This window comes from Pteronotus mesoamericanus, unplaced genomic scaffold (genome assembly GCF_021234165.1).
Source record: "Pteronotus mesoamericanus isolate MK-2021 breed Mesoamerican mustached bat unplaced genomic scaffold, CSHL_Meso_final contig_74, whole genome shotgun sequence".
Lineage (NCBI taxonomy): Eukaryota > Metazoa > Chordata > Mammalia > Chiroptera > Mormoopidae > Pteronotus > Pteronotus mesoamericanus.
Window position 1 is genome coordinate 32,212,461 of NW_026555247.1, and position 20,585 is coordinate 32,233,045.

The 20,585-nt window shown below is 35.6% G+C and overlaps 1 protein-coding gene across 2 annotated transcripts in view; it reads left to right on the forward strand.

The window, feature by feature from the left end:
- The window catches only part of WDR7 (WD repeat domain 7), a 287,900-nt gene that overhangs the window by 34,398 nt on the left and 232,917 nt on the right, over positions 1 to 20,585 (forward strand). For both annotated transcript variants that reach the window (XM_054583717.1, XM_054583718.1), the window contains exons 11-14: positions 1,434 to 1,590; positions 1,813 to 2,061; positions 2,807 to 3,027; positions 17,400 to 17,595. In XM_054583717.1, coding sequence (XP_054439692.1) covers positions 1,434 to 1,590; positions 1,813 to 2,061; positions 2,807 to 3,027; positions 17,400 to 17,595 — 823 coding nt within the window. The remainder of the gene's footprint in view (positions 1 to 1,433; positions 1,591 to 1,812; positions 2,062 to 2,806; positions 3,028 to 17,399; positions 17,596 to 20,585) is intronic.

Genomic DNA, 20,585 nt, shown 5'->3' on the forward strand with positions numbered 1-20,585 from the left:
CTGTAGCAACTTCTCCTTGTTTAGCATGTTATCGATTAAAACTTTCAGTAATTTTCAGAATTTAAGAAAACTCTAATTGATTATCCTATTTATATATATTTTTTATATATATACATATTTGTATTTATATAGGCTAGTGCTTTTTAGGATAACAATACCAAACATTGCAGTTAGGTTATTTGTTAACTGTAATTGTCAAAACTGCAGTCTATTTATTACTGCTTTTCAGGATAGAATTCTATGTTTTAATATTCAAGTATCTGTGAATTGATACCCTAAATTTAATTTTAGGATTCTACCACTATTTAGAATTTTCAGATAAATGATCTCACTGAAAGCACAAGATCTGAAGCAGAAAACTAAGTTGTTTTAAAAATGAAAGTACACATGAAACCCTAATGAATGGTTTTTGTTCCTGGTAGCTAGCATATTGGATTCAGTTCAAGTTGATTATGTAAATGTGACCAAGTGAAATGTTATATGATTAGCTGAAAAATATCCTCACTTTTAAAAAATCCTCCAGTTGCACAAACTTGGTATTTTGATTTTGCTGCTATTTCTAGTGACTAATCAGGAATGGGCAAAAGACTAGGGTAAGCCAGGTCATTCCTTTTGACCTTTTGAGTGGACAGTTCTTTTTGGTAAAGAGTGGTATGTCTTTGTATTAGGTATTTAATAACAGTTAAATAAATTGCATTGTTGTGGTGACTAATCAGTATTTTTTTCTAAGTCCTCACCCAAGGACATGCTCACCAATTTTAGAGAGAGGGGAAGGAATGGAGAGAGAGAGCAGGAGAGAAGCATCATGTGAGAGAGAAACATCAACTGGTTACCTCTCATAGACGCCTGACCAGGGATCTAACCCATGACCTTTTGGTTTATGGGATGGCATTTCAACCAACTGATCCACACTGGCCAGGGCAACTAATCAGTTTTTATAAAGCAGCAAATAAGAGAATATAAATACTAATTCTATGGAAAGATTATAAATACAATTTTTATTTCTTTGTGTTATACTGGATTTGAATATTAATTGACATCTATATCAGTGCTTCAAAATTACATTAAAATATTGTTGAGTCCTGGCTGGTGTGGCTCAGTAGATTGAGCACTGGCCTACAAACCAGAGGGTTGCTGGTTCAATACCCAGTCAGGGCACATGCCTGGGTTGTGGGCCAGGTGCCCAGCAGAGGGCACTCGAGAGGCAACCACACAATGATGTTTCTCTCCTGCTCTTTCTTCCTCCCTTCCCTTTTCTCTAAAAATAAATAAATAAAATCTTTAAAAAATACTGTTGAATACTAGTGCTATAAACATTTTCTTTACTTTGGTACTGAGGCAAAGTATTTACCATCCTTATCTGAAAAAATGTTAATGTGTGAAATATGTTGATTAAAAAGAGAGCTGAAGATACTTGAACAATTTTTTTTCAGTTGCTAATTTGTCCTCCTGTTACTCGGTTCTTCTACGGAGCCAGAGAACACTCCCATAAACTGTTAATTCAGGGAGACTCCTCTGGAAGTTTGAATATTTGGAACATTTCAGACACACCTGATAAACAGGAAGGTGAAGAGGGTAAAAGTAAATCAGGTACAGCAATTTCTTAATTCTTAATGCTTTTAATTTAACAACCTAAATACTAACCACTGAAAAAGAAATGTCATATTCTTCTTAGAATTGTGGTTAGTAACTGTTATCATTCTTTGGTATATTACTAAATCAACTAAAACATATTTATTTAATATTTTTAATTTTTTTTCCTAACATGCACAATGTTTGTTTTTTTTTTAATACACAACCAAACCTCCACAGGATTGGAAATAACAACTTCTGTTAGTTTGCAAGAGGCATTTGATAAGCTCAGCCCTTGTCCTGCTGGAATTATAGATCAACTGAGTGTGATTCCCAATAGTAATGTACCTCTTAAAGTAACCGCAAGTGTGTACATACCAGCACATGGACGACTTGTTTGTGGCCGCGAAGACGGAAGCATCGTCATTGTACCTGCCACACAGACAGCCATTGTACAGCTGCTACAAGGGGAACACATGCTCCGAAGAGGTAGGTGGAAGACCTTCCAATGTCTAGAGTGTTTAGAGAACTCTGTAACTGTAATACCAACAGTGTTGGCATGCTTTGTTCTTACAAATACAGTGAATCAGTGTAGTCGTTAGTGTGTTAGGTAGTTGATAGAGTTTAATATGCAGATAAGAAAATACTTAGTGCCTATTCTTGGAATAAATACCATTTGATTGTGAATGAAGAAGTACCCAATTTTATCTCTTTGATGTATATTACTAGTCCCATTCAATAATAGTTACCTCTCTGGTTTACTAAATAATTACCATCATTGTCATTAATACTGGTAATCTTTTAGAACAGTGCTGTCCACTGGAAATATATGTACATAACAATGTATGTAATTTTCTAGTGGCCACATAAAAAAGTAAAAATGAAGCAGGTAAAATTAATTTTAATAACATTTTATTTAGCCCAATACAGTGAAACTATTTTCAGTTCAATGAGATAACTTAACATCAGTATTTTTTATTCTAAGGCTTTGAAATCTCATGTCTATTTTACCTTTACAGCACATGTGAGTCGGGACTACTTGCATTTTAAGTGCTCAGTGGTCTCCCGTGGCTGGTAGCTACTGTAGTGGACAGAGCAGTTTTAGAAGATAAAAATCAGAGGCCTTTTCTTTGATAAAATTTGTAGCTGTTTTGGCAATTCGTGTTTACTTTGATTTGTTGAAACTTTGTAAGACTTTCATTTTCCCATTTTCAATCCAAAACCTCCTTTACAGGCTGGCCACCTCACAGAGCTCTCCGCGGTCATCGGAACAAAGTCACGTGTTTGCTGTATCCGCATCAGGTCTCGGCTCGCTATGATCAGAGATACCTGGTGTCTGGAGGTGTGGATTTTTCGGTCATAATTTGGGACATATTTTCTGGAGAAATGAAACATATCTTCTGTGTACATGGTGGCGAGATTACTCAACTCCTAGTTCCACCTGAAAACTGTAGTGTAAGTTGATCAAAAAAAGATTATTTTACTGTGGTAGTAAATTTCACATAATTGACTGCGGAATTATGTTGGTATCAGGTTTAATGTAAGTGGAGCCTAGAGTCACTTAAAGGAAATGTGACAAGAGAATTAACAAAACTCTTTTAATTTTAAAACTAAGTAATGGTAACACATAAAGTTTAGGCAACGTTATGATTATTTACTGTTGGGCACATAGAAATAAAATATGCACATAGTGTTCTTCCTTGTGATTAGCTCCTAAATAGCATGGCTTGTCCTTGAAACATAGTAGCAGTTTAGAATGTTTAATGGATGAAGATTCAATTTTCTATATAAAACCATTTAAATATCCCCAAAGACATTCTACAGTCTCCTTATATTCCTGTCTATCTGAGCAAAAAGACAAGTAATGTACACTTTGGTAGAGGCAAAAATGTTTATCAATACTTGTAAGTAGGGCTTGTTTATATAAATAATTATTGTGACAAAAGAAAGTATATCAGTAACTGATGATGATTTTCGAAAATCTTGTGCATTCTTTGTGAAAGCACATTGCTTTCGTAGTGATGTGTGTGTCAGTTAAACCATGACATCAGATAGAAAACCCAACCATTTTAGAAATAGAGACTTGATAACTTAGGATTGATAAATAATAGACCCATAGTTAGTTAATCATTAACTTGTCCGTGTGATTAGCCACCTTCATGTGCGTATTCACCATCTCCTAACACACACGTGCATGCACACACGTACACAAACACAAACACGCCATGTTCTTGCACACGTTCTTCACACTTACCATGATCTATTTGATGTCCCAGTTACGGTCTTACTCAATTGAAAAATATTTTACTTGTTTATCTGATGCAGCTTCACAATGACTTATTTCAAATACCAAGAAATGTTTCTTGGCCTTTCTGCATATTTAATTTTCCTGACAATGTATTTTATCAGTCTCGTTCTGTCAGTGCTAGATTTTGTTTGATTTGATATCAGTGGCATTGTAAAACGTCTTCATACCAGTGTCTCTCTCTCTTTTTCTGCTGTGTTTGACAATTCGGGGTCTTAATCATCCTTCTTTTTTATTCCTGTCTTTTCCTTTCCTTTTCTTCCACATTGGTGGTTAGTTTCTTATCTTTATCACTGTGAAAAATTCCCATGTATTTATTTGAATAACCAATTTTATGTCATATTTTAGTGAAATAGGTAACACTTTTGCACTTATAAGTTATAGCACTGTTGCAATCCTCTCAGAAACTTTATTTTACAGTGTCATACATCATAAAGAAACATGTGACTTTTTAATCCCTGACTGCATTTCTGGTGTCCTGATATTTTGATGCTGATATTTATTATTTAGATTATTTTGTATAAGTTTAAAACAACCATTTTTGATGTGAATGTCTTTTTAAAATGTTAATAAAACATCTGAAATATGATGTTAATATATATGATTATGTATACAGTTAAAGGAAAAGTTTGCTTGGAGCAGTTTATATGAGGTCATGGTTTCTGTATGAATTACATTAACATATACATATTTTATTTTATATGTTAGTATGAGAGCATTTTCTGGGTAATTTTTAAAAAATTTTAAGTGGTATTTAATAAAATGTTTTTGACCAATCGCATTTAAAAATAATTTTTGGTGAGTAAACACTACTTGATAGACACACGCATAATGACATAGAGAATAGGGTCCCTGCTAGACTCGGAGTGGCTGGTGGTGCTGCCAGTTGCCTGGGGAACGAGAAGAGAGGCACAGACAAGGTACTTGGAAAGTAGTGCATGCCCTGTAACTCACTTAACAATAGAGATCTTCTTGTTTATAATTGACCTCCCAAAGTACTGGTGAAGACAAAGAAAGTTGCTTTTTGCTTTGTGATCATTTAACCAGTAAATAAGGACTGCCTACTTAATAACCTTTTCATTTAACTGGTGGCTTTAGGTACACCAGCTAAGATCAGAGAACCTAACTGATTAATGAAAAGCTAGAAAAAATTGGGTATTTGCTAAATGTGTAGCAAATGACTCTTGCTGAGTTTAGAGTTACCCGTATTATATATTGATCCTAATGCTTGACTTTGAATTGCCCCCCTCATAAATTGATCCCGTGTCTTTTTTTTAGCAGAAAATATTTTTATTTTAAAGTTGTAATCTCTGATAGTTGGAAGATTATAAAGTTGACCAAACATAATGATAAATACTGAAAAGTTTGCCATCTGCCTTTTTTATTAGAATAGGATTTGGTGTTTATCTTAGGTATATTCAGACAGAAGTTAGGTTTTGACTTCAATTTTTTTTTCATGAAAAGTTTTAGAACAAATGTTAGTTGTGTTTTAAAAATTACTTAAATCATAAGAATGTACAAGGTTGTGATCTTTGGTTTTTTATTTTATAGTCATATTTCATGTTTTCCAAGTGCAGAAGGTTCTTAAGAAAAAGCACTAAGCAGAATCACTGTCTATCTCCCAGTTTAGGCAGGTGGTGAGGAAAAACAGATCCCCTCTGCCAGGCAGAGAGGACAGGCGAGCTTCTCTAACAGACCTGCGAGGTTTGACTTTGTACCGGGCGCTGGAGCTGGTGGTTTTGAGATCTCTAAAATTAGGTTATCTGCCTCTTCCATTTCTGCTTAAGCATGTCAAATTAGAGAAAAAAAGTTAGTTTAAGGTTGTTGCTTTTTTCTTTTTGGTGGTTTAGGCTCTGGATAAAAGAAAATGCATTATGTGAAAGATACATGTACATGTGAGAGAAAAGTAACATGAAACTACTTAAACGGTATTTGAATAAAAGTATAGTAAAATAAAATATATAAAGTCCTATACCATTTTTGTTATTCCAGGTTCATTGTTTATAAATGAAAGGTTTTGACCTCATATATTACTATTCAGTACGATAGTTATTAGACAGTTTTAATAGGATTTATATCTAATTTTATTATTAAATTAGATTTCCATTTCAAATACTCACATAGAAGACTTCTTAGAAAAATCTCTTAAAAATAGGCTTGCTAAATTTTAACTGACTTACTACATTTTCATCTGCACTTGGAATAGTATTTACTGTGGTTTCTTAAAAATATTTTATAAGTGAGTAATGATGCGCATTGTATAAAGTGCAAAAGGAAGGTATTAAAGGGTATTAATGAAAAACAAGCCTCCCTTCAGTTCTCCAGCCATGTGGTTCTCTTAACCCTGAGTGCAGTGTCTTAGGATCCCTCAGAGATTTTCTGTACTTTGTTTTAGTACTTCAGGACTATAGCATTGTAGTTCATTGTTACTCAAGTAACTCATAAATTTAAGCAACACAGTAGTTAGAGATAGAATAGTTTTTAGATTTCAATAGCAGTCGAAGGCAGGTTTGGGTGAACTTTCAAAATCTGAACCCTAGGCGGTTGAAGGCCAAATGAGCGCCCCAGTTGCCGGGGACGTCCCCGGAAGCGAGCCGGAGAGGGAGGGCAGGTATTGTAAGGCTGCCTCGGTGCGGAATGGAGCCCTTCTGGCTTTAGGCTTGTGTAGTCTCAGACGAGAACGGCCACATCTCTTCCCTCCCGCCTTCCCGCCCGGCTTCCTTACCTGCCCAGCTTATTTATCATTTTCCGTTTACTGGAGTTTCTAGTGTGAAGGAGTCCCCACTCCAAGACCCAAGAACATTGTAGTTTCACATAGCTTGTTTTCAGAGAAAGAAACTAGACTTTGGGGGGGGGGGAATAATACTAGGAGAAGGAAAATTTTAGAAGTCAGCAGTGCTTTAAAACATTTTTTTTTCCTTAATAAGCCAGGTAGATACAATTGAGAGGATAAAAAATCAGAAGTTAAAAAACAACGCTAGTGCCCCGATGGCATAGTCGTCACTAGCTGAAGAGCTGCAGTAATGCCTTTGCACAGAGCTCGCCAGGCTCCTCGGTCGATTTCGGCTGCGGGTGGCTGCATTTAGAAGTGTGGCCTCTGCCGTGGGACATGTGTGTGTGTGTGTGATACAGTATGACACCAGTTGTTTAAATTTTAAAAACAGACAAAGCTATGCTACGTATTTCTGGATATATGAATAGGTAGTGAAAGCATAAAGTTAAACCAAAGGAGAGGTAAGTACCGAAATAGATTTGGCTTTGCTTTGGGGAGCGAGAAGAATGAGTATGGAAGGGAAGAAAAAATACAACTTCTTTAAGTATCATGTTTTATTTGCTTTTAGTAAGCTTATTTAATATTTACTTTCTTCTCTCATTGCATGGATAATTGAATTATCAGAGTTTTTTGCTGCTGCTAGAACTTCATTCAGAACAGAATTTTTGGAAAATGTTTCAAAGTAAATTGTTAGCACCAATAACATACATGTTTCGTTGTGTGAGCATGTAGGCTAAGTTCTTTAATAGATTAGTTTTCAAAAAATGATTATTTTTCACTTTCACAATCTAACTGAACATTTAAGTTCACGTTATTTCCCAAAGTATCCAGAAGGGGGCAGCATGGGTTTGTAAAACAGGAATGCCAGTGTCTAACCTGGATATTAGAGTTTGTGCCTTGATTTGACAATATCAGATCCTTAGCTCTTACAGACAGGTCTAATATAAATGGTATATGAGATTATATGTATACAATGTGGCATGTGTTCACAGCTGGTAAAACTGTGAACTTTATTCACAATGAATAAGTGAGGTTTTCTTTTTAATATACCATACTTTTCATTCTGAAAAAGTACCTTAAGCTTTTGCCTGAATTAGCTCTTATATTCTTGAATTTGGACTTTTGTTGTTTTAATTTGAATATTACATTTTAAAAAACCATGTCTCTAATTATAGGATAGCTTCTGAAGCCAAGCAGAGTAAATTTTGTAAATGTAAGTTAAGCAAATGCAAAAAAGAGATATCATTAATTTTCTATAATATATCACAGTAGACACAATGTTATGTAATATTCTTTTTTTCTCCTTAAACTTACTAGTAATTCTCTTAGATTTTGAGGTCAGATGTTTTCCAGTATAATTTTAAATGTCATTCTATCGTTTAGTTTATTTAATTTTATCAAAATTTTAGAATGCGTGGGTTGACAAAATTAGTACAGCTAAGTGTTTTTGCATATCTGGAATAATTTTTTACGATAAATTCTTGAATACGGAGTTGCTGTATAAAAGGGCATATTAATTTTTAAAGGCTTTTGAATCATTATTGCCAAATTGCCCTTCAAAAGCTTAAGAACAAGTTTATCCCTGGCTGGTGTGGCTCCATGGATTGAGTGCCAACCTGCAAATCAAAGGGCTGCTGGTTTGATTCCCAGTCAGTGCACATGCCTAGGTTGTGGGCCAGGTCCCCAGTCGGGGGCGCCCGAGAAGCAATCACACATTGATGTTTCTCTCCCTCTCTCTCTCCATCCCTTTCCCTCACTCTAAAAATAAATAAATAACATCTTTTTAAAAAAGGGATTTATGAGCCAATGTCACCCCAATAAATTCAATAAATATTTTAAAAAGCTAAGAATAAGTTTATATAATGACCATTTTACTCCCTTAATTTCTCCATTAGCCTGTTTATAATCGTTTAGATCCAACTCATTTTCTGGGCTCCTATGTAGCTGTGTGTAGAGTATGCATAAGTGTGTAGTACTCATTCTCATTTGACATCACAAGTGTGTTCCATGATACCAATACTATATTGTTTGTTCATTCTGATTAGCTTCTATTTCATTCTTTACAATTTTATGTCTTCCAGATCTTTACCACTATTGCTATTGTATTCAAGATAAAAAGAATAACATTTTCCTGCTATGGGTATTTTCTCGGTGTTCAAATGTCACATTAAACCCTGCCTCCTGTGCAGGAAGCAGAAACTCTCTGTAGGAGCCCGGGAGTGGGACCTTGAGGCCCTTCCGCAGCGGAGAGGGAGCCGCCCTCCTGCTCTGGCGGGGCTGCCGTGAAGCCGGGCTTTCTAGAAATGTCGAAACTCCTCCGCTGTGGAAAGGCTCCTGCAGCTCTTACATTGTGCCCTTGCTAGTAGAGAAGATGATATTGGCATGAAATTCATTTTAGTAATAGTCTGAGGTGACTGGGTGATAAACTTTGTGGCTGGTCGATTGGTGGAATGGTGGATTGTTTTAACTTTTTATTTTGGGCTGAAAGGATACTATGACACATGGCAAGGACTAATTTTTCTGGAGTAATTTATCATAAAGCTATTTCAAAAGGAGTTAAAATTTCTTCTAAAATGGCAGAAATTATTAGAAACAGTAAATAATCTTTCAGGTGACTATTGAATAAGGCACAGCATATTTCTGAATAGTTAGTTATTTAGCAAATATCAGAGTGCCTGCCCCTATACCAGCAACCTTCGAGGACCAAGCATGTAATAGTGGTGATGGTATAGTCCCAGTCTGTAGAAGTTCATCTAACAAGTGAGCCAGACTGAAAAACAAGCAGTTATAATGCAACATGATAAACATTATGACGTGCCCGTCCTGCATCCCCCCTGACTACAGGGCCCCCGGGGAGGGCCGAGAGGGGGTACTTAGTGAGCCAGCTCTGAGGGGGTTTGGGGAGGCTTTCAAGACGGGTGATATCTATCTGGATTTATTAGTATTTAAATGTATTCAAATATATTCAGATGTATTCAATGTATCTGAATGTCTTAGCTTTGTAGATGTGTATGAAATCACGTGTATATGAACAGCCTCTGTTTGCAGAGGTAGTTGGTGTTGTGCATGTCACGGGAAGTGACTAGTCTAGAGACTTGAGACGTTGTTCTGACTAGTACCTGATGGATCTAACATGGCAAACACTGACAGGAATCTGGCATATTTGCACATTACTTTGAAAATAATGACCAAGAGATTAGAGTAATGGTTTTGTATGTATGTGCTGCAAACCAGCTGTATGTGAGACCATTAGGGCACCTTATTGGCCTTTGCAAAACCTTTGGCACCATGACCCCAGAGGATCATGGGGGGTACGTTTATTGCTCTTTTTAGGGTATCTGTTGTGGGCTTGACACAACTTCCTTGCCCAGTCTTGGACACTGAAGATTAGATTTCTCTATGTTCTTTGATGTAGACTTAAAAGCAAGCCATTATCCTTTTTAAACAAAGAGGTAGTTTTAGCATAGATGTTTTATTACTTTACCACTAGGAAAGTGATACACAGTTTCTTTTAGTACCTTCATTTGTAAAAATGTGGATAGTATTTATTAACCTATTTGTTTCCATGAGAATGGAAGAAAAGGCATTTCATGGTTCTCTCCGAGGCATGTAAATTCGGTGTTCATTTCTTGTAAGGATGCAGGTATGGTCGGGACACACGGGTGGGGGCTAAGTGGCAGATTCCAAGTTGCTAGGTCAGGTGGATGGTGCCATTCGGGTTCTAAGTGACGAGTGAGGAAATAGAGAGGGCAGGACTACCAGCTGCCGGGAGCCCTAATTCAGGGTGCGCTGGTAGCGAGGCCCCGTGTGAATGACCACGCTAGTCCCAGCATGTGGGCGGCTCAAGCTTTGGGCGTGGGGCCGGGCAGCGACTTCAGACAGTTGATGGGTACGCAGAAAAGGGGAAAAGGCAACTCTCGTAAGTTTCTTAAAACCTTAGAGTATTTTCAGAGTCTGCAGATTTGGCTATCAGTCTCTAGACTAACAAATTATCTTATTTAAAAAAAATCTTTTTTCTCTAGTGTCCTATAAATTTTACATTAAACTCTTCATTTTTAATTTAACTTTAGTTTTTTAAAGATTTTATTTATTTTCAGAGAGAGGAGAAGGGAGGGGAAAAAAAAAGGGTGAGAGACATCGATGGATTGCCCCTTGTTTGCCCCCAACTGGGCACCTGGCCACAACCCAGGCATGTCCATACTCCGACAGGGAGATGAACCGACGACCTTTTGGTTCGCAGACTGGCGCTCAATCCACTGAGTCACACCAGCGAGAGTGAATTCTTCACTTTTTAATTTGTTGTTTTACTAATCAGGGAGCAGTCAAAGAAAGATGACGTTCTAATTAACCCACTATTTCTTCATAGTTATCTTTTGTATATAGTGAATGAGTGAAGACGTTACAAATATTCCCTAAAAGTCTTGCTTTTCATATAGAACATAATTATCCAATTAGGTGCTTTGTCGGTGTTTTTGTTAAGACCATGTGGTCTTATTTTCTAAAATAGCTGTTAAAATAACTGCTCTCTCTTTTTTTAAAGAAGGATGGGCTATGGATTGCTGGGGAAAAAAATTTTAACTATAATAATTTTGTGAAAGTATGGAAATGAAATCAACATTTGTAGGCTCTTATTTTCCTTTTACATAGAATATTTAAAAGTGATAAATGATACATCTTAAATGCACATTTATGTTCCATAGAACGAGTTCTGGGAAGTACAAATAATGATTAAGAGAATAGTGGGATTGATTTATGAGTGAAAGAAGTTGGTCATTTATAGCTCATCTCATGATGGACATATTTAAAAGGGGAGACGGGAGTTAGTGTTCAAATATTGAAAGAATAATCAGACAAAGAGAAAAATTATTTTGGGGCAGCTAAGAGATTGCTTCTGAAATCATGTAAAGGAAAAGAATAATTTAGTTTAGCAAATAAATTAGCAAAACCAGAAAAAATATAATCTACATGGCAACCGCTGGAAAGCAAATCATCTCCCCAGAGAGCCAGTGGATGGGATAAACTAGCTGTCTCCAATTTCTGTAATTCATGGCAGATGCTTAGGGGCAGGTTACATAAGAGGTTTCTGGGAAGGGTTGAAAATGAAGTCTTGTAAAACGCTAAGGTCAGGCTGCCTGACCTAGGTGGTCTGTTCCCGCTCGGTCAGCTCCTGTATTCGCTTGTGGCACTCTGCTGCTCGGCACAGCTGTCCAGGGAGGATTGGTTACTGGCAACTTCGGCGAGACTTTGTTTGGTTTAGAATCAATCTGCTCTGAAAAACAGTCATTAACCTTGGAATAAACTTGTTTTGGGCCCAGTATCTTCCTCCCTTTCATTTTACTATTTCCATCTAAATAAAAAAACAGAGTTTTTCCTTGGTTAAATATCCTGTTGCTTATTGTCAGCCTTTGCTTTTAATTAGCGTTTGACATCATTGATTCTAGGGCAGAATTAATAGTGTTGGGAACATGAATTTGGTTAATTTTCCCCTGTTAAGTACCAGCCAAGTTGATAGGATGCTTAGTCCATGCTGTACAAGTTCTGTAACAGTAAAAAAATTTAAGTGGCATTTATGTGTCAGTTGATGCCGCTAGTTGCTAAAATGAAATATGTGAAGCAGTTAATTGGGGAATGGAAATAAATTATTAGAGCTTTTGTTTATGTCATTTCTTTAACATTAAAAAATTTAGCTTCTGACCATCTGCTGGATAGGAGGACATTGGTGCCTCACTTATTTCATGCATCAGATGGGCGCATGTCACCTGGGGGAAGCAGGGGCCTGTCCCCACAACAACAGTGACTGCTTGCTCTCACTGGGTGTGCCTCTAGGTAAAACGTGTGTGCTTCTGGGAATTGCAGATTATATTGCATAAGTCGTAACCCAGGGCAGAGGAAATAAAGATGGAAGATATTTCCAGTGAAAATTAGATCTTTTCATTGGCCACATTATGAGGTTCAAACAATGATCATTTGATCAATCTGGCAGAAAGGCATCCAAAAAATCATAATTATGTAAAATATATATTTATATTTACTGTAACAATAAAACCTTTGAAAAGATCTGTTGTACTTTGAGGTATTGACAAATGCTCACATGAAGTTGTTAAAGTTGTTAGCTTCATCTTGAATTTGTTCATTTAAACTTTGAGTCACCCTTTTAAAATATATATAATATTTTTCATGTGTTACAGTATACATGATTTATTGGCACAGTTCATATGTAACTTATAAATAAACATATAGCATACATTACAGAGCTTTTTAATGAATGGGTGTGTGAGCAACAAAGTTTGGAGCATAAATGCTTTTCAAATAATTTAAAGATAGAGGTTCACATTTTTTAGTTGTTTTGTTATTTTAAGTACACAATTTAAATGTCTTACACATGATTTTGTTATAATGCCCTGATGTTAAGTAATGTTTTCCAGTTGAAATGAAAGAAAGTGAAATACAATGGAATTGATCAAATTATAGAATCAGTCATTGTTGGTGAAGAAAATGTTCAATAACCAAGATCTTTGGAATATCATAAGAGTAGTAATAATAATAATTCCACTCATTTGTGGGGAAGCTGGGCCTAAATCCAAGGGAGATAGAAGTTATAAAATAGTCTTTAAGAAGTGCTTCTTTAATAATTTTGAGTGTAGATAATAAACTAAGTTAATTGTGTTTTAGCAAATCTTTTAAGTGCCTTCATTTAACAGATAGCTGAGAATTATTTATCATTACTCCGTCCATTGTTGAATTAAAATTAATACCAAAGTGGTGCTTGAGAATGGTCTTTTTCCATTTTACATTTAAATAGGCTAGACATTTGCTTTGTTTATACCATTAATTTGTTTTCACACAGCCTGCAAAGGTAACCATCAACTCAGAATTAATTAGTGGAATCAGAATTAATGAGGTTTTACTGTACTGGGTCATTTCCACTGTAGGCCAGTTTTCTTCACACGATTTGGACTAGCATTTTCTTGAAAGAAGAAAAATTAGATTTATTTTAATCCATATTTAAAAAGCAGAGAACCATCTTTTCTTGTGAGTTAAGTACCTCTAATAACTATGCTTTCTTGGGCTTAGTAATATTGATTTTTTTTTGTTTTCAGTTTTGATTATTTTGGCTATTTCCAGACTGTTGCTTATTACAGGAAAGCCAGAGTTAACTCTTCAGATGCCTATTTTCGTTTACAGGGGCAATGTATCATTTTTATTTTAGATCTTTTCTTTGTGGGTAGATCATGTCATTTGCCAATTTTCATCAATATTGCACTATATGAAAGAAGAACAGGACTATTCTTTAAAACATTTATGTAAATATATGTGTTAGAGAAAATCCATCACGTGGAAATAAAAAGCTAGAATTTTTGGAATTGTAGTTCTTTGTTTCCCTTCAGAAAATTACATCTGCTTTTTAAAGCAGATCCTATGATACTATTTAATATTCGGTTTGTATGTCCTTTATTTTAACTAATAAGAGAGATAACATAAAGCTTTTAAATCATTTTATGAGGATGGCTTGTGTTTTCTTGAATTTTTGAAATTATCCATCTGCACATACATGGGGAGGGTATAAACTTTGACAGTGAACTTACAGGCGTTGATGCAGAAGGTCAAGTTTCTCATAGGAATGGGGAAGCCTTTTTTGTTTGTTTGTTTGTTTAATGTCTGTAGTTATAAACTACAGGGAGAGATACTTGTCAGTTTTCCGTGATCCCAGGTAGCACAGTCTACCAACAGATACTAATTTGAGGAACACTGAACACAGTATATTGGTAAAAATTCACCTTTTTTTTTTTTAAAAAAAAAAAAAAGGAGAAACAAACTTCACCCTGACTCATGCCTCATTTTCTCTGCTTTTTGCAAAGGAAGGACAAGAGAGTATGTGAGCGTTAGTGAAATGACAGTGGACTTGGGACTGGCAAGTAGGCTAGCTCAGGAGTATGGCTTTAATTAAGAATTAGCTTATTTTAAAGAAGATTTCGGAGAGTTTGTGAGTCTAAGTAGCAGAATAAAAAGTAGTGACAGGTATTGTGCGTGCTGTGGCAGATCGGTGCTTGATAAAGTATGTAAATAGATGAAAAAGTAATGCTGTTTAGGAATTACTCTATTTTTTTATTTTACAGTTTCAGTTGACATACAATATTATATTGGTTTCTGGTGTACAACATAATCATTAGACATTTACATAACTTGTGCAGTGGTCACTCTGGTAAGTTTAGAACCCAAGACTAAAGGAAATATTCTTTTAGTTAATCATACATAAAGAAAAAGATCACTGTTAGATTTTTTTTTTCCCTCTGATGAGAGAACTACATTAAATAACCACCTTTTGGCAGATGAGTGTTGCAAAATTGGAAATAGTAGTTAACCATTAATGTAGCATACCATCCTTTTTTGTAAGTCAAATGATGGATATATTTGATAAATACAAAGTCAGCACTAATGGTAATCTGTAGAAATGCAAAGCATTCATTGTATTATCTTAGTTTAGCAGGGCCTGTCTAGTGAAACTCACAAATATTTTATGTAGTGTGAAATAACTGAAAATAAAGGCATATGTTATTATGGTATATATTTTACCCTGTTTTATTCTAACATTGCCTATATTTAAGTGAATATGTTGTAGTTTGTCACTTTATTTTAATTTATTGCTTAATTATAAAGCTAATTTTTGTGTGTCATGTCATCTACCCTTTGCTTAATATATCTTTTTAAAGAAAGAAAGAAATGTTGTGTGTTTTTGTTGAATGCTTACTGGGAAACATGAAGTAAGCTTAACAAATGCTTCTTTAAGAAACTTCTAGATGATGTTTTAATGAAGGTTTATAACATGATCTTTCTGAACTTAGTTTTAACTTTTAAAATTAATAAACACCTGCTATGTTTATTATAGCATGTAAAACATTCATAAAACAAAAAGTACAAATTAAGCAAACACAGAACAAAAAACTGAAACACCTAAATTTAAGAAAAAAGTAAATAGTTAAATATTAATATCTGTGTTTTATTAATGTTTTGCTTCATTCAAAAATTGATTTTAGGTTTAAAAAAAAACATATTGAGTAGGATTAAAAATAAAGCTAACCATGGTGAAAAAAGCATGAGAAAAGGAAGTAGATGAGACCACTGAGACTCCACATTCAGAAATGTATGTCCAAGATCTTGTGTGTTATGGATAGAAAATTGAGACCTAAGTTTTTTAGTAACTAAAACATAAAAGGAACCATTTATAGCAGTTTTCCCCAAAGTGTGTTCTTCAACATGTAGGTCTTGCCCTGGCCAGTGCAGCTCAGTTGGTTGGGCACCATCCTGCAAACCCAAAGATGACTACTTTGACCCCCAGTCACAGCGCATGCCTGGGTTGTGGCTTGTTCCCAGTTGGGGCATGTACAATAGGCAACTGACTGACATTTCTCTCTCATCAATGTTTCTCTCCCTCTCTTCCTCCATTCCCCTCTACCTGGAATCAAAAAGACCATAAAAATTTTTTAAAAACTAGTTCTTATAAGATTACCATAGTCACATAAACTTGGAGACAAGTAATAGTTTGTCCTTCTTGTACTGGTAATTATATTCACATCAGTGTGTTAGAAGTTCTTGGAAGTTCTGTGGGTAAAAACAATTGTATCTTGTGTTTCCCATTGTACATTTGGCCACCCCCTCCCTTTTAAAAAAGTCTGCTATCTGTCAACATTTCTTATTTGGTGAGATATACCAGTCAGTGAACTATTGTTTTTTAGCTAAGAACAGGCTGTTTTACTTAAGAGAAGCCCAGCCGGGTGAAGTTTGAGAGGCGTCCCCTTTGGGTATCATAGGGGAGATAGCGTAGATGCAGTGCATGAGCCTCATCTTCAGTAAATAGCCACAACACATACAATTGTGAATTTTAAGACAGTTGTTTTTATATGGTTTCATCTCAGTATGAACTAAAAGCATGATCTAATAGATCACTAAAAAAGTTAAGTTTTAAATTGCTTATCAATTGTCTGAAAAAGTTAAAGACTTAAATTTTTAATTTTCCAGGTCGTGGGTTGTGTTTTCTGTTGCTGGTGAAAAATCTTTACCATCTTTGTTCCATTATTTATATTTCATCTTGTTCTAAAAGGGAATTGAAGGGCCAAAACTAGAGATGAGCAAAAAATACATAGCAGAATATTTTAATTGGCTATTGTGTGTTGGTGAGGTGGAGCACCTGCTGACATTATAGACAGAAGCTGTGAAGCATATCTACAGATAATACAAAATATCTGTGCTTCTTCAGAAACGATTGTGGCAGAGGCACCGGGAGGGTATTGTTTTTGAGCAAAGGGGCAGGGAAGAGCATGGGTCTAAATGACAGTCACAAACAGAAAGAAGCGCCATAGAAAGCAGCCGCGGCAGCAAACAAAGGCAAGTTCATACTGTGGAAAGAGGACACATAATAACAGATCAATTTTTTTTTTCCAGCTTTGCCTGCTCGTATATAGTAATCATTTTAGTAAGGTTATCTTCACACTTAACAGCAGATTTCCCAAAGCATCTTTCCCACACTTAATCTAGGATGAATTTAGTGTGTGTGTGTATTTTAATGTTGTGATGATTGAACTGGGTGTTTTATGTATAATACAAAGGAACATATTTTCAACACAACCAAATATTACAGTTGGTTTTCAGGAGTAGTAACTGTGTATTAATTTTGGTTTAAGTTGCTGAGGATAGGATCCATTTTATTCTGGGTTTAATCTCAATATAATTAAGGTGTATGCTTCTTTCTAGGCGCGAGTGCAGCACTGCGTCTGCTCTGTAGCCAGCGACCACTCCGTAGGCCTCCTAAGTTTGCGAGAGAAGAAGTGCATCATGCTGGCCTCCCGTCACCTCTTCCCCATTCAGGTGATTAAGTGGAGGCCCTCTGACGATTACCTGGTAGTGGGATGTTCAGATGGCTCTGTGTACGTCTGGCAAATGGACACTGGTAAGAACAAGTGTTATGAGATAGACCCCAACATTAAGTGTGTACGTTTGATTTCCTAGAAATTAAAAATCTTTCATATGAGGAAAAAAGCCCTGAAATGTAACGAGGTTGCTTCTTTTATTTTTGATTGCGGCTTTTTCTAAGTGTTGTACTAGGCTAAATGCTTGTGGTTGGCCAATCTTTAAAGGAATGTAATTGAAGACAATATATACATCGGGATGGACATACAGATAGTAGGCCAAAAAAAGAAAAAAAAATCAGTGATTCTATATAATTCATGAGGCACAATGTGAGCAAGATAAAGAAACCATTTTTGTCTCAGATTCAGAAACATTGGAAAAAGAGAAAATCCTCTTTTATTTGAACAGCAGAAAAGCAATGCAGGGCAGTAAATAGTAGGAGGTGATTGAAATGAAAGTTTTAAGTTCCAGAGAGAACATGGAAATTTCAATTTCAAAGATCTTATGTATGGAGCATAATATAGAACAAGTAATGCTTAGCTTAAAAGTATAGGCAGTGATATATTATGTTAAACATAGAATCTCATTGTTTTCCCTGGGAAATCTTTAAGTATGTAACTAAATGTGTTTATTAGTTTAAGCTTTTAAAAGCACATTTTAGCTTACTTAACTAATCACGTCCCAGTGATTAAAACCCTTCTTTACATTCCTAGTAGTACTGTATAGTAGTCTACTAACTGCTTTTCCTTTACTTCTTTTTTGTTTATTTTAAACAGTTATTTTTAAAATTAGAGTATATATGCATTGCTGCCAGCAGTGTGGTGTGGTAGGAGTTCTCTTAGATTTTTTTTGGAACAAATAGCCTTCCTCGCAGCGATCTTTTCTTCTAGAGCTCTCATTTGAACAGCTAGAACGGAGGCGGCCCTGACAAGATGGAGCATCCTTGTAGAGGGTCAGATGGCTTTTGCATTTGTCTTTTCTTTTTGTTGCCTAATAGTATAGGAGATTCATACCTGTTGTCAAATTTTAAAAGCACAAAAGTATTGGAAAAGATGAACCCAGACCACATTGCTGAGTGATAAATGTTAACATTTTGGCACATTTCTTCCTAGTCTTATTTCTGTGCATTTTTAAAGCCAGAATTGCTGTCATACTACATACACAATTTTGTATACACGAAAAGCTTACTTTTGTGTCCTTTTGGTTACACTCTGTCTGTTGCTCAGCACAGTTTTGTGTTTGCTGATTTGGTCCACCCCACCAACTAACCGTGCCGAATTTGCCTTTGGCTCTGGGGTTAGACCACTTGGTTTGAATTTATAATTGACCATCGCTGGCACCAGGACCTACAACAGAGCATTAAACTTTTGTCCCTCCATTTTACCTGTACAATGAAGATAAGAATATCCTACTTTTTCCTGTTGCTGGAAGAATAAAATGTCATAATATCTACCTGTTGTGTAGTACCTATAATGTAAGTGTGCATATGTGGATGTCTGTGTAAGCTTCTGTGGGTGTGCGTACGTGCACGTGTGTTATTAAAGAAACATGCTGCTTAACCTGTTACTTTGTTGAAATTGGGAATATAACCTTACTTATATTTAGAAATATGTTCTTTGGGAATTAGTAGTAAAGAAAGCAACAATGCCATTCATAAAATGCTCTTTTAAAATGCTATAAATAGGAATTAACAACTGTTATATCTTAAATACAAAAGTATGGTAAACTTGTCTAGGACTTTTAAAAATGAAATTAATATGATAAAGGAAGATAGTATTTATAATTTTCCTGAATTTTTCAGACATATCCTTAAATAATGATACTTAAATATTTCAGATACTTTAAATTTTATATTCCTTACTGAAAGACAAAGTTATTTTTCCAGTAATTTCCCTAGAGGGAAATGACAAATGGTCCCTAACTATAGGCATGCTAGAAGATGTTATTTGTATAATCAGTTTAGTATAATTAAGCCCATTTTAGATTAAACAGTATATAATATTGAAAACTCAGAATTCTGACCTTCAGGAGGACTTTTGATAAACTGTTAGTCAATATGACTGTTAAATTGAGATAAAAATGGAGAAGCAGAATTTATCTGGGATATCAACCATAGCAGGAAGTATACATTCTTTTCCCCTCCTTGCTGCTCAGGCTTTAAGTAGCGATATTAAAGGTCCCTGGAGAGTCAGTTAGACACATCCTGAAGGTATTGGCATTATTTATTTATTAAACTTATTTATTTATTAAATAAATAAAAAATGAAGCTAAATAAATCAGTTGCAGCCAAAGTTTGATGTATGAAATGTATTTAAACTCTGAGGAGATATTTAATTCCTCTTCTTAGTGTTTTGGGAATGTATTTTTACCAATGAAACCATACAGCACCGAAACTACTCCTACATATTGTATAATTTTCTGTTCGCTATTGAATTGTACCAGTGTTTCTAGCTTGTAAACACTTAAAAATGTATTTTCTTTATACTCTCATGTAGGATTTTCTTCTGTTTTCCCTTTCAGATGGGTAGTTTTATCTTCAGTATTTATTTCCTAATGAAATGAGGTTGAAGCTAGGAATATAAAACTTAATTAGAGAGGTAGCGGTCCAGAATCTTTTGTTCTTTTATTATGTCATCTTTATTGAATGCAGTAGCAATTCCTAGTGATGGAGATGCCATGGAAATTGTTCTTCTGTCACGTGTCTGGGTAGTTAGAAAATGCGTCAAAGGGCAGGCAGCCGGGTGTGGTCAGGTGAAACTCAGCTCCCACTTAGAAACTTGCCAAAGGTGGGCCACTGACCCAGAGGGTGGCTGCCCCCGCCTGGAGCTGTTCTGTGCTTCACTATGTCATGTTTGGCACGTTCTTCACCTGTCATGTACCCCATAAGCATGTTGTCCTCCACAGGTCTTTGCCAAGGCCAAAATCCTATCTATTTGGGACACAGTAGCATGCTTCAAGTAATGACTGATGTTACGAAATGTTCTTTTTATCGGAACAGTACCAAGCCTCAACAGCATTCTCATCTGCCCG